The sequence below is a fragment of the Hippocampus comes genome, unplaced genomic scaffold (genome assembly GCF_001891065.2).
Source record: "Hippocampus comes isolate QL1 unplaced genomic scaffold, H_comes_QL1_v1.1 scaffold22, whole genome shotgun sequence".
Lineage (NCBI taxonomy): Eukaryota > Metazoa > Chordata > Actinopteri > Syngnathiformes > Syngnathidae > Hippocampus > Hippocampus comes.
In genome coordinates this window covers 602,022-616,651 of record NW_017806175.1, presented here as the reverse complement: position 1 = coordinate 616,651, position 14,630 = coordinate 602,022, and the positions used below count along the sequence as shown (strand labels likewise).

The window sequence follows — 14,630 nt, the reverse complement described above, 5'->3', positions numbered from 1 at the left end:
GGTGCATCGTACCTGAGCAGGAAAGAGCCAGACTGTCACTCCCCCGCCCTCACCCCCACCCCGCCAGTGCTGCAACGCCTGCGGTGGCTATCTGAGGGCTTGCGGGCCTCGCTCTCCTCTGTCAGCGCTCTCAGATGCAGTCCAAGTAGGTGAAGCGGGGCCAGGTTGTGCAAGGCTGACGTAACAGGGTTATCCAAGACTCAAAGGGGCCTCCTCTGTCTGCTGTCAGCTTGCCTTAGAGCTCTCTGCTCCACAGCCAGCCCAGCAGCCCACACACTGCGGGCTGCAGTCCACCGGCCCTCAGCTCAGGGAGCCACCGTGCGGGGGTGGGTTACGTTTGTGCGTATTTGTCCCTCAGCTTTCTCGGTGGGCAATTGTGTGTCTGTGTATGTTGGTAGAAGCTAGGCCTTGGGAACGGCGAGTGGGAGCCTCCTGACTGCAACATTGGCTGCTACCTTGGCAACCCAGGAGGGAACGACGTGTTGAATGAGTGAGTGGGAGATGGATCCACTGTAGATATGTGTGCGCGGGGGATGTAGATCTGTTTATGAAATGAGCTATTTAAACCGCCAACTGTACAGCCATTATTTAAGGCCCGGTGGTCTATTGTTCTCACGGTGTCTTTGTGCAACCTTACTCAATTGCCTCTTCCAATTCTCTCCGGAGCTAACCCTCTTTAACCCTTCCGAGAGCCCGACCGACCGACCGACCGACATCCTCAAATTATAGAGCAGTGTAAATGCTGTCAGCTTTCAATAAAAAGAAACGGTCCCCAAAAAATGAAATGCGTCAAAACGTATTACTTTGAACTGGACTATATTTAAGCAACGTGAACTCTCGACGACACTCAAACTGGAAATAAATAACTAAATGAATAAATAGTCCTGCTGCAACAAACTCGATAAAAATGTTGGACATGCTGCCCTTAAAAGGGTATCATTTGCCTCAACATCATAAGCCATTAGAGAGCATTTGAGGTTATATTCGGGGCATATTGTTTTCATAAAATGCACTGATTAAATATTTTTGGGAAAAAAAAAGGTGTCTCCTCTCAACAGTGCACTGATTTTTTGTTAGAAATCCTTTGAAGTTAATAGACTTGAACGGAATCATTTATCAACGTTTGGTCAGTCATGACATTGCGTAATGGCAGGACCACTTTCTTAATTTTGTCATATTCCTCCGACAATGCTCGAAAAAAAATGGTGTCACGATTGACAGAGTGGAAACCTCTACGCTTGAACGACCCAAACGTCTGATTTGATCAAGAATTTCGAAACTATTCTTCCCAAAGGAAATAATGGAAGTATTGTGCATGCTTGACGACATCACAAAGTTGCCTTTGTCACAGAAAGGTAGCGGTATTTTTCGGTTCAAGTTGATTTTGATGCATAACTACCTATTTCCAAAGAAGCAGTAATAATACTACAATGGAACAACGTCCAATAAAATGTTCTTCATGCTAGCAGGCACTCCAGATCAAAGAGTGCATTGTGAGCCTCGCCTGATGATAGAAGTCGATGAGGACGCTTTCATGTCAGCAGCACAGGGCTCTTATCGTCCCCAAAAAAAAAAAAAAGAACAAAATAATGGCTGCCAACCTTGTCCGCATGAACATTACAGCACATGATTGTGACCCTCGCTGTGCGCCATGAACTGTCGCATACCTGGAAATCTGTGCAACATCTTGAATGACTTTGTTTGTCTATAGGTTTACCTTCATCGAATTTAGTATCGTGTTTACGTTCACGTGACTTTTCAACATACAGCCACACACGGCTACGCTCATAATAGGGAATGGCATGAGCCACTCAGTCGAAATAATAGGTTTACCTTCATCGAATTTAGTATCGTGTTTAGGTTCACGTGACTTTTCACATACAGCCACACACGGCTACGCTCATCATAGGGAATGGCATGAGCCACTCTGTCGAAATAGCAACACTTTTGCTTTGCGTGCCAAACCGCCGATACATGTTGATGCTCCTTCCTAAAGAGCGCCAATGAGCACCTTCCTATTCTTCACGAGACTACATAGTGGGAAAGCAGCGCAGTGTCACTGTGGTAAACACCCATTACTGACTATTAGAGATATTACATTTTTGGCAGAGGCAAGCTTGCAGAAACACATTTGTGGACGATTGTATCATAGCCAAGCGGGTTGTTCGGCTTCACAAGATTCCAATTTAGTTGCATTATTAGATTGACATAATTTTCATTAGGAAGGCACCTTTTATTACTGCCGCGCATTTCCATGAGACGCTGGGAGAAATGGCACAACTGGCACAGCGAGCAAGGCATCGTCGAATCAAGGGAAAATGAATATCTAACCTCATTAAAAGGCCATTACGAAGAGCAATGCATCATTTGCTTTCTTGGTTTTAATTGTCAATTAAAATATATAAGTTAGTCTTTCCATTAAGCTAATTTATCAGTGGAAAGACAATTCTTTTGTGGGCTGCAACCGCATTAGAGCTTATTCATCATGCATCTTAATAGCTTCTCCATTTGATGTCACATGCTGTACTTACTGAAATTATTTTTCTATAATTAGCATTAACCAATATGCTCATGCTGAGCATGTGAATTGTATAATTGGTTCTCCGACTAGGGTTTTTTTTTTTTTGCTTGCCTAACAATATGCCACTAGATAATGGCCTTCGATTCTCTGTCCATTAAATCGACCCATACTCGATTACAAGCGTGTCAAAACATCTCACCTTATTCTTGATGGCCTTGAATTGGGCCCTTTGTGAACTCAATGTGATTTAAATCCATCTATCAGTTTAACAGTATGTACAGCTTCAGCCTTTAGGTGCTCAGTACAGGCTGTGCTCTGAATGCCAGTCACGGGCTAGTTGCGGAATTGGAAGTTATCACTAAATACGCTACCAATAACCCCCAATAAATAGTAATTTCACAACTCGTTGACCGAATCCTCACTCATTTGCACATCTGTCACTCATGGATCAGTTGCCATGTCACTCATTTTACGGTGACTGCATAAATTCTTACATTAGCACATGGAATTAACAAGGGGTGACAGCACACACTGAAATGCATTTTGATTACTTCAAGAGGTGTTCAAGAAACAGATTTTTTTTTTTGTTTTGTTTTGGGTTTTTTTTTTTTTTTTGCTTTGACTCAAAATGTTAGATTATGTGTGCTATCAGTGAGCTCAACTCCCCTCACAAAAACCAATGTGCAATTACTCAAAAAAAGAGTAAGCGATCTCTTGCCACTCCCGTTGCAGTCAAACTAAACATAAAACAAAAACAGTTGCACATTTTGTATTTAAAACATCCACATACCTTGGCTCATTTCATAAACATACCTTTTGTGCTAGCTTAATGTCAACACGTAATAGGAGACATCAGAGATGGGCTGATAAATGGCAGCTATGTGGTGGTGTTTTAAGCAATACGTAGACAAACACTATAACAATCCTCACAAGCATATATACCAGTGCTGACTGAGTCACTTACAGTAGTTATGAAACCCTTCTTCGTTTGTGACAATTGTACAGGACTGTATTGCCGCCAGTTGGCAAAGAAACATAATAACTAATCATGATAGACAACTTCTTCAATTCTTTACATTCTATTTGATTGTGTTATCACTGTGTTCTTAAAGAGAGCAGTGTTGTTTTTTCCTATTTAAAAAAGCACTGGAAAAAGAAAATTAGGGCATGAAGGCTGCGTTAAGAGCATCGCCAAGAAGAAAGTAAACTGGTATCTCAGGGCACAAGTTCAATTTTTTTTTCTTCTAATACATCATCGATATGTAAATATAAATAAATAAATATACCTGTTGTCATCATTGAAGTCTTTGAAACATGAGCAGTATTTCCAGAAGTTGTGCAGGGTACCAAAATAACACATATGGGACATCCAGTTCGCTATTCTGCTGTGTACCTACCACCACCACCCACCCTACACACAACATATCAGGGTTTCCTATTCCAAATGGGAACAATCGGATAAACTGAATTCGACCACTCGATATTTTGAGATTACGTGAGTTTGAATGATCCCAATAAAACTCGAGTCAACATCTGATGAACTCCTACGTGTTTTGACTTGAGAGTGGAGTGAAGTCAAGGAAGCATGAAGGGCTGATCCGGCAGCATTGTTATGGTCTTATGAACGGGCATTTATTTGTTATTTTGGAGGGGGTTGGGGGTGGGGGGCATTTATTAGTATGCATGTGTACGAAGAAAAACAACTGGACGTGTTCCTTCTTCTTTCTTTGTTGTTACCCACTTACTAGTTCAGTCAGAACCTTCCCTCCAGGCACACCATGACTCATTGACTGCTATACATTCTGCCCCTCGCCGTCCTGCTGCGAGGACACACTTTATTACTCGTGTTTGTTTGTGTGTTCTTCTGCGATTGGCTGATTGAGTTTTGTGACCATGTGTGTGTATTTGCCAGCGGTATTGCCTTGGTGTTGCCTCTCCCACCCATCCGTGCTCAGTGCAGGCAGTCTGCTGGTTGTTCCCTGCTGTTAGGTGCTCCATAGCAGCGGGGAAGCGATGGGTGGAATCCCCTCCTGGGTCTTCACTGGTGCTGCAGGCAGATGTACACCTCTCTCTCTCTCTCTCTCTCTCATTTACATGCTTACCTGGGAAGTGAAGGCAGCCAGAACGTCTCTCTCCTACCCTCTTCCTTGCAGCCTTGCCAAAGAGGAAGTGGGCATGGGTATTTAGCGATAGCAATGCCAAGCTTTGATGCCCCGCAAACACAAATGTACCCACAAACTTATTACCTTTACCAAGGCCAAAAAACACATTTGGATCAGCAAAAAAAATTGCACATACATCCTCCATAGACTGGATTGATGCAATATGTGAGGATAAGTGCTTCAGATAATGGATGGATGGATGGTTTACATCACACAATTATTGCATCTTCCATTAGGCACAAGACAGAATAGAATACTCAGAATTGAATTTCTCAGATCAGAAGAAAATGCCCTACCATCCAATATTAAACAAAGCGGGGAACATCTTGAGCCTCAATCTGTCGAAAAATGTTGACCCTTTCCCACTCCTCTCATAATTCCAAATGGTATGTTTGGCACAAATAAAATGTTGCTCATTCCTTAAAAACATCATAATTACAGTATATTAAACCATGGTTGTGGCAGAATGGTACTTTGGAGCTGTGTTTTGCCGACTAGGAACTGGGACCTTTGTAAAGGTGGAGGGAATTATCAACAGTTCCAAATTAAGGCTTCTTCTAAAAAGAAATAAAAACAAATTTTTAAAGCGGGAAAAAAATCATGAAAAGCCGACAAGAACACCTGACTGTGAAGTTCATCGGAAGCACTTTAAATGTTATCAGGTGCACGCTGATTCCCATTGAACATGAGTTTGAACATGATTGGCTAATCCTGAAAACAGCCGCATTCCAAGTATAAGAGGGTGTGCATACTTGTGAAACCGCGTGATCACAGCCTCTCAAATATTCGACACAAATTCAACAGAGTTGTACAAGTTATTGCTCATAATGGCGGAAAAAGGTTTGAAATTATTTATCTTGGTCCTTTTTTATTTTTTATTTTTTGGTATCACGAAAAGCTAGCGTTTGAACCGCGATGTGTCGACATTTTATGGCCACTGCATATGGACACTTAGTGTACAGAGGTAGCGTTCATCCTAGTTGGCCCAGTTTGGCCGCTTGAATGGCTTTGTGAGTGCTAAGTGTCTCGGTACCATTAAGCACCTGTCAGCCCCTCTAGACTGCCCTACACGAGTGCTCTTCACCAGAACACTTCATTTCCAGCTAACCTTCTGGTAACAGCGCTTGTCAAACCTCACATTTCTTGTTGAAGATGATGGGAAGAGGGTGAGAAAGTGGGAGGCAAGGGCGAAAGGGATGGCGAAAGCTCGACTGAAGTGTAGCAAGCAATTGATGCACCGCTAGTCATCCATATGTGCTCATGGAACCAGCACTTTGAGCTATTTCTCTAGTGGTGTGCGGGTTAAAGAGGTGGCACGGAAGAAACATAACAAGCAAGAAGCCGACTTTTCAGAATCCAGATTCCTGATTGTGGAAAAGTTGCGATCTGGTGGACCAATTCGGGAAAGGGGTGGTCCGTCAGAGCCGATTGTCCATCACATCATCGTTTTTTTGGGTTATTTTTGGTGGCCTAAAAACACTCATTACAATACAAACTCTTGTTTACTAGCATGGTGAAGAAAAGCAAAACCAACAGACTTTGGTACTGTACGAGGGGGATTTTTGAATGTACTTGACACTATTTTCTGTCCATTGAATCCCGGAGCCCGTTCATTCTGGGTTCGTTGAATCGAGGCTGCATTGTACTTTTATTGGACATGCCAGATAGTCGGCGAATGGCATGATGGTGGAAAAACGTTTTGTGTTTGCGGTAGATCAGTGCTTCCGATATTTGTCCGCTTCGCTAACGTCAAGGATTTGACTCTCTATTCACTGTCAAGTAATCTATTTCACGGCCAATCGAAACCAAACAAGCATATTTTATCCCGACTCACTCACTGAGCGTCATCTCGGCACCAAACCACTCCACCTGAACATATGTGATTGAAAAGCACCACTTATGAAACCACTGAAGGCATGCAAACACATTTTTTTGTTAGTTATATTTAAAGTGCCAAAGTTAACACCTGATGTCAGCTGCGAGGAGGAGGAACACAAGGAGATAGAAGAGCGGACGGTTACTTATAAATAGCAGTCGTCTCTCCAGGATGTCTGCCTTTTAATTAACAATAGAGAGCCTCGGATAATCCACAGTTAATCCAGAAGAAAAGAGGGAGGAGAGCCGAGAAGAGGAAAAACCATCAGCTTTTTGATGTTAGCGCTACAAGTCCCTCCTGGCCCCTTCAATGCACACTGCTCCATACCCATAGCCCAAACGTATTTATTCTGTGAAACTATATTTTGCGATTCACTTTGTCTCCGACTAACCGCTGTCTGTTCCCATTAACATGAATATCTGCGTGCTGCCCCTTCCCGCACCCCGACGGGAATACGTTGCGCTCGTGCTGGTGGATCGGCGCTTGCTTGTGGAAAACAAGCCAAATGAAGATCCCCGATGGCTGCGGGCGTCTGCTTAAAGTCCGACGCCGGTTGAAAGGCTTGATCTGTGGGGGGGGGATGTCAGGCCCGCTTCACACTCAAATGCAATCTGCTGCTGAGGACACTTTACAGCTGCTCTAAAGAGAGCCAAATATGCCCGCAAATACACTTAGTGTCACGCTTTAATTGCTGGGGTGCTTGCTTGAGTCTCACTGTCATCGTACTTGCTTCCTTGTGATTCACTAGTCATCCATCCCCATGTACTGTATCTCTACCACGTCTTACCGAATATCTTTGACATCGATAAAAACAAAGTGAGAATGACATTTACCGCAGTCAGCCAAAGTAAATAAAGCTTTGCAAAGATGTACTGAGAAAGCAATGCCAGTACGTTACAACTTCACTGTTTAGCAGTAAACCCTACAGACGCATCTCCACACACTTCTTTTTAATACGATCGTCAACATAATGAAATCGAACTGAGCATCCAGGACAGAGAGCTGTGGACCATATAGACAACAATTCCTGTTCTATAGTTGCCATCAAATATTTCCTTTTTACCCTCACTGGTAATTTTCTCTGCGACCAGAAAATACACAAAAATTGTCGAGGAAAAAGCAAAACACAGATGTCGGAAGGTTCAGGCTCTGGGTTGCTGTACTGCACCGGCTGTATTTTCTCGTGCAAAAATTCATATTTGATGTTGTGAAGGATTTTTTTCTGGAAAGTTACAGTATTCTACGATAACATTACAGGATCAATGAATAGGAATAAAGAATGGAGATCTGAAGCAATTATCAGACACTTGGGGTAGAAATTGTATTGACTCAATGTTGTGTGATATTCTCGCTTTATATAAAGTATGATCAAGATTTTTTTTTTCTCACTGAGATAATTCCCCTACTTTTACTGAAGTCTAGTTGCCACGAGTAATCCATATCAGTTTGGTCTTTGGTCATGATGACTATAAATGGAGACGTCAATGGAGGTCTAACAGCTTGTTTTTCCTCCTTCGCTCAGGTCAGAGTCTGGGCTACGGCTTTGTCAACTACATCGATCCAAAGGACGCAGAGAAAGCCATCAACACGTTAAATGGACTCCGACTTCAGACCAAAACGATCAAGGTAACAGCCAAAGCCAATGTTCCTCTTGCTATCTCACTCTATTTCACATTGTAATCGCTTACTGTATAGTATCAATAGAGTACCAGATGTCGATATTGCTCTCGGATGCGGTTTTGCACGTCATGGCCATGAAACTGGTAGCAGGGAGAGAGAGGAGAAGCGGAATTAAAACAGGCAAAACTCCACTAGTGTCGGCAAGGAGGCAGGGTGACAGACTAATAGTATGAAAAGCATTGGGAAACCATAAACTGTAAATCTTATCTCGATACTGAGGCCAGGGTGAGCGTCTGTTTTCTTCAGTCCAAGAAATAGATATATCCTCAATGTGCAAAATGTCTCCTTTCTACAAGCGTCCCTTCTTCAGTCTCACAGATATTGCGATGCATAAAAAAATAAAAATAATCCATATAATCACAAGCACGATACTATATTGTCATTGGCAAAATATCCCGTTATTATATTGCGACCTTCAAGTCCCACTGCGTTTCTTTATTGTGTATTTTTAAGATAAACAATGTGTGTTAAATAATTGATATTTACGAATGCTAAAAAAAAAAAAGTGCAGTGCTTTTCCCGAAGCCAATTTGGGTTGCTGTTGGTAACTGAATGTGAGGCAGAGATGTGATTAACATGCATGAGCCTCCGAAATAATTGACAAAAACAACAAAGTAAAAAAAAAAAAAAGATGACATGGGTTGTACTTTCCAGATGTCAATATTTCATCTTGAAATTACCGAGACATTTCTGGGAAATAATAAAATGTCATCATTGCGTTTTCCAAATATGTGAAGCCTCTCTCTTGTGTCGTGATTTCGTGCAACGTGCGAGTTTGATGACAGGTGCCAACGCACGAACCCAGACGCATCTCAACACTGACGGCCCTGCGAATGCTTCTTGTAGTTTTGCTTTTGGGTTTTTTTTTTTTTTTTTTTTGTATTTTAATTTCCTCTGATGCATTTCCCTCTGCGGCTCGGTGCCCGAGCTGGTTGCTTTTCAAGACGACCAGTAAATCTGTGGCTCTGGGGTAATCCCTGCATCCACATCCCTGTCAAACGGTTCTAATCTGATCCAATCTAATCAAATTCATCACATCTAATCTGATGTAATCTAATGTAATAGGATAGGATTAGCCCACAGTTGTGAAAACCCTCCGAGAATCCCCCGCTCTCTTCCTGCAGATGCGCTCTGTCTCGCCCGGGTTCAGCACCGCAGTCCGCCTCTGGCTGAACCTCTGCCAAAGAGACACAATTATATGTGATGCGTACGTGTGTGTGTGTGTGTGTGTGTGTGTGTGTGTGTGTGGGTGTGAGTGTGTGTGTGTGTGTAATCCTGTGTTGAGCCATCGAATGTGCGTGTGCTCGTCTGTTTGTTGGGGATCCGTGACGACGTGTTTGTTTGTCACCCATATGTGCGACACACAGCGGTCCGTGTGTGCATATATTTGCATATAAGATCCACGAGAACCGCTCTACCTTCATTAGAGCTTTTAGCGCCACCTGACAAAATAGCAGCGATTCTTTTGCTCTTCACTGTTGAAAGAAAGACTCGCGTGCGCTTTCCACTCGTAGCTTTTATTTGCTGATGGCCACCTCTCGTCGTCTTTTCCTTTTTTGCCTAATGTATTCAACTGTCCAGATGGCAAGTATCTTTTTGTGGTTGTCTTTTAGAACAAACGCCGCGTTAAGTCTTCAACGCCGGTTCGTCGACTGGCCAGCCACAACATATTCTGCCGTTAGAAAAGTAGTTGCGGTCTGCTTTGACTGACACTTTCGCAGAGGAGGAAACAAATTGAAATTGCAGTTGTAGAGTACAAGTGGTAGAAAACTGGACCTGGTCGTTATCAGAGCTGGTCCTAGTATTTTGAACTCCCTGTAATTAAGTTCGCAAAAATACAAGCACAGCTGTCGTTACCACAATGCTGGAAATGAATACTTTTCTGTGAGTGTCAATCAAAACTGAACTTGAATGAAGTCATAAAGGCAGGGTATATGATTCAGCTCTGTTGGATCGATTGGATAACATGACATTGTGCATGAGTCATAATGTTGGTGCTGGTCGCTGTGTAAAACGACATCATAGCAATTCCCGTTTTCTACTGTACGTGCCAAAAAATATCCAAACATCACATTAGATCAAGTTATCCCAAATAGAAAATGTAGTTTTTAACCAGCATCAGAGAAATCATATTAATGTTTTTTTGTTTCCTCTTGTCATTTTGTGTCCCTTTTGTCAAAGTATTTTTTTATAAACCAGATCATAGACTAACATTTGAAATGTTCATCATTTTAAAACTTGTACAAGAAGTCATCAAACTGCATGACTCAGCTGCTTCATATACTTGTTATCAAACATCGCGGCCCCTACGGCTCTCCTATTTTATTTATTTTTTCTCATGACCTCTGCGAAATATTTGTAACTTGGAAGCACATACCTCGGGTCAAACATTTCCAACATGGATATCAATCACTGCTTTTGTCATTTATAAAGGGGCATCCTGTCTTTGGTAATGTTAACTCAATTCAATCCCAGCCCTTTTCACTGGAGCAACCCCCTCAATCCCAGCGTTTTACTGGATTTTGACTGATCTTGCAAGGCCCACAGACTATTTGGTTTTAATGCTATATAAGCATGGAGCCTACCAAAATAAAGTTTGGACTCTCTTCTTTCAGCAGAAAAAAATAATAATAATCTTTTTCCATTCTTCAGCAATCGGCATTACAAAATGGCTAAGTTTCATCAAAATGGCGATTCCTGGGCAAAAAACGGAGAAAAACGGCTTTTTGTAAAAGCATGCATTTCAAGCACGTGATGCACCACTGCCACCTACTGGTCGCTTTTTTACATGATTTACAACGCAAACGTCTTATTCTCATTCACAGACTGCATCAGACCCTCCTTCTCTCTATGATGCAAAAAAAGACTTTGACGTACAAGTACGTCCTTGGTGGGCGGGGCCTAATTTTAAAAAGACGTACAAGTACGTCTTGTGGAATGAAAGACTTAAGTGCAGATGACTCCACGATTGCTTCAGCCAATTTCTTTTCAAGTAATAAGCAAAAAGCTTATAACTTATTCCGATCTTATCGTAGTAGTCATCAATGTAGCCTCTGTGAAGTTGCCCCAACTCTGTTCACAGCCATGTTCTTGGTTGAAGCAGTGCACGTCGGTGGGGACACGCTTTGAAATCCGCAAACAAAAATGCCGCTTGGTTGTCAGTCGATTAAATCAATGAATCGCAAAGCTCTAAATTCAGTTCTTCCTTTTCTTGTGACGGCAGACCGGAGCGTGACCCAAGCAATGTGGCCAATTCAAAGTCGGGTCGGAATTTCAACAATGAAGGTTGCCACGCCTGATTTTTGTCAGGGCACTTGAGACGAAAGTTCACATGTCCACAAGTGATGTGTAGCGGCATTTTTATTTTTTTTTCGTGGCTTCCTCCTTCTTGACACCTCCGATGTTGTCAGTCTGCGAAACTGCTCCCCGACTGAGGTGTGAGGGGAAGTAGCATGCCAAAGGTGACGGAAGCTCCCCGTGACACACGTGCACATCGTCTCAGACACATTGAAACGCCCTGCGCCTGTGCACGCGTAAATCTTAACACTTTGAGCGTTTTTTTTTTCCCCAACTTTTCACGCACACATCTGCGCCACGGTTTTACACAAAGGCGCACACAGCTTGAGGAGGTGTTGATGGATTAGACATCTGCACTTGGCTGACAAGGAGAGAAAATGAGGGAGCACGGAAAAGAGGGGGAAAGCGCTGCAGAATGTGAGGAAGAGGGAGAAGTTTAATGAGGCAGCAAGAGAGACAGGAAAGAGAGATGGGTGGGGAAAAAGGTCCAGAGAGAGAGAATACTTTTGCCGTTTAGATAAAGAACTAAACGGCGAGGCCGCTGGCGAAGACGTGCAAAAGCAGACACGGCAAAAGTGAAGGATGCGGGGAAAGCCAGCTGTTCGTCACGAGTTGACTTGCTCAAGGATATGACTACATATCCCCCATATTTGCCTATCTTAAACCTGACTCGATGGCTTACGTCCCCCACCTGTCAGCGCTAATGAAAGCACTGCGAGGCAAAGCCGCTCCAGTCGGCTGCAGCAGCGGCAGTAGTAGCAGTATTTGGTAATGGGATTTACTTGAAACTTTGGCGAAGCGAAAATCAGGTCGACATGAAGATATTTAGGACCTGGTTGTGACAGACGCAAAGTTTACGGGCACAAAGCTCCGACGGCTGCCATTCGGAAATGTCTGAGGTGACTTCAGAATGGAAATGGCTGCCAAGCGGGAATGAAAGCTCTGCGTGTCCGGACATATGCTTACGGCTACGCGCCATGATCAATGTGTGACAATGATGAACTGACGGAACTGCTGTGGGTAATTGGTGGAAAGGAGGAAAACGTTTTATTCCTGCAACGGGTTGATTTTGTCTTTTGTCACCTTAGGGTACAAGGATGTCAAACTCATTTTTGTGGCGGGCCACATTTTAGTTACCGTATCCCTTGGAGGGCCGTTATGACTGAAACCAAATAAAAAAAGTCACAACTAACAGTTTATTCAAGTGTTGTTTAAGTTTCTGTAATGAGGGCTTTGGTTACAATAAAATGCTTACAATGTGTCTCTTTTTTATTACCTATGAGAATTTTAAGACAAGATAAGATAAGATAACCTTTATTTGTCCCACACTGGGGAAATTTGCAAAAAATAATCAACTCGCGTGGGATGTTAGGTTTGTCGCCGGCCAGTAGCCCGCTGTTAGCCCGCCATGCTAACAGCTGATCCCTACTGTAAACAATGGGGTCGCGTGTGCGATCGGGTTCCCCGTTCACAGGATATGTAAAAAGATAAAAGAAAATAAAGGGGATGAGCAGAAATGAAGATGCCCATCCCCCCCCCCGTAGGTTTGAGGTACAAAACCACACAAAACAAAATGGGAAGAAGAAAAAATAAAATAAAAGGATGAAAAGAAACTGAAACAGGGATATGCGCTGCTGGAGAGGCAGCTGCTCAGGGGGCGCCATCTAAAAAAAAAAATTAAATTTTGGTCGAGATTTTAGCAAGCATCGTGGAAGTTTTGATTTGCTTTTGCGGGCCACATAAAATGATGTGGCGGGCCAGATCTGGCCCCAGGGCCTGGAGTTTGACACCTGTGCCTTAGGGGTACAATATTTTACTCCAGTTGTAGAATCTATAAGCTGCTGCACTTGTGTATTGGATGTTATTTCTAACGGACAGTAACGCACGGATTCACAACCACAAATGAGGTATCAAACCACTCCAAAAAATATTCGTGTGACGGATCAAAATCTGTTGGCACAAAATGGAAAGCAAGTCGGATTCCAAATACTTTCCCCTTTTTCAAGAGCCGCAAAGGTCGAGGCGAAACAATTGGGATGCTTAACAAACCGACGTCAGCTAAACTACAATTTAGTGGCATAATGTTCATGAATAATTGAATGGATATTCCTCATCATACATACGTAATTTAGAAATTGAGGCAAACTTGCGGTATGTGCTGAGACCTTCAGGCACTGCATTGCTGCGCCGACGTCAGCTAAACTACAATTTAGTGGCATAATGTTCATGAATAATTGAATGGATATTCCTCATCATACATACGGAATTGAGAAATTGAGGCAAACTTGCGGTATGTACTGAGACCTTAAGGCACTGCATTGCTGCAAAACAACGGCCTCAAATTTTTACCTAATGTGTGCTCAACTCTCATGAGAGCACGCTCGGTTGTTGGCGAAGAATAAATCGGGAGTTTTCAAAAACGTTGGGTTTGGGGCCCGTTTTTAACTCTCCGAATTGCCATTGTTCTATGATCAAGCATCCAAAAGTTTTTGGGTTTTTTTTTTTTTTTTTGGTTAAAAATTGTCTCGTGTAATCCGACCTTAAGTGTCAGATGGGAGAGGCAGTGGAGAGGCGGTTATATGTGAATCAAATGTCTATCCGTAATGATGCAGTTTTTGATGGGCAGGAAACAGGATTGTTAGCGGGGTCCTCTGTTTTCCAGACCCAGCGACATTGCTTCATACAGCTTAACTGTGAAAGCGTGTCTTCAGAAAAATTTTGAAGGAACTCCTTTTAAAACGCTTAAAGGATTCTGGTATCTTAGCAATGGGTTTATGATTAAAGTCTCCGTTAAATTGCAGATTGAGAAAGACATCGAAGATCATGGTTCTTTCATATTTTCACTCCGAATAATGCCTCCAATGGATTGAGTCAATTACATTTTGGGTTCAAGTCTTAAGAGTATTAATCCTTTTCCCCAGACAACTCCAGCTCTCCTTTTAAAAGACATGACGTCCAACTACCTGGGGGGGACAAAGATCCCTTCGATTCACCCAGAAAAATGACTTCAAGTGTTATCTCATCATTGTTCCGAAGAACTGAATCAGTCGAGATAATCCCAAAGTAACGTGTGCCTCATTTCTCTCCCCCAGCG

At 42.8% G+C, this 14,630-nt stretch overlaps 1 protein-coding gene across 9 annotated transcripts in view; it reads left to right on the top strand.

Annotated features, from left to right (window-relative positions):
* The window catches only part of elavl4 (ELAV like neuron-specific RNA binding protein 4), a 91,390-nt gene that overhangs the window by 51,241 nt on the left and 25,519 nt on the right, over positions 1–14,630 (top strand). For all 9 annotated transcript variants that reach the window (XM_019896550.1, XM_019896554.1, XM_019896553.1 and 6 more), the window contains one exon: positions 8,082–8,185. In XM_019896550.1, coding sequence (XP_019752109.1) covers positions 8,082–8,185 — 104 coding nt within the window. The remainder of the gene's footprint in view (positions 1–8,081; positions 8,186–14,630) is intronic.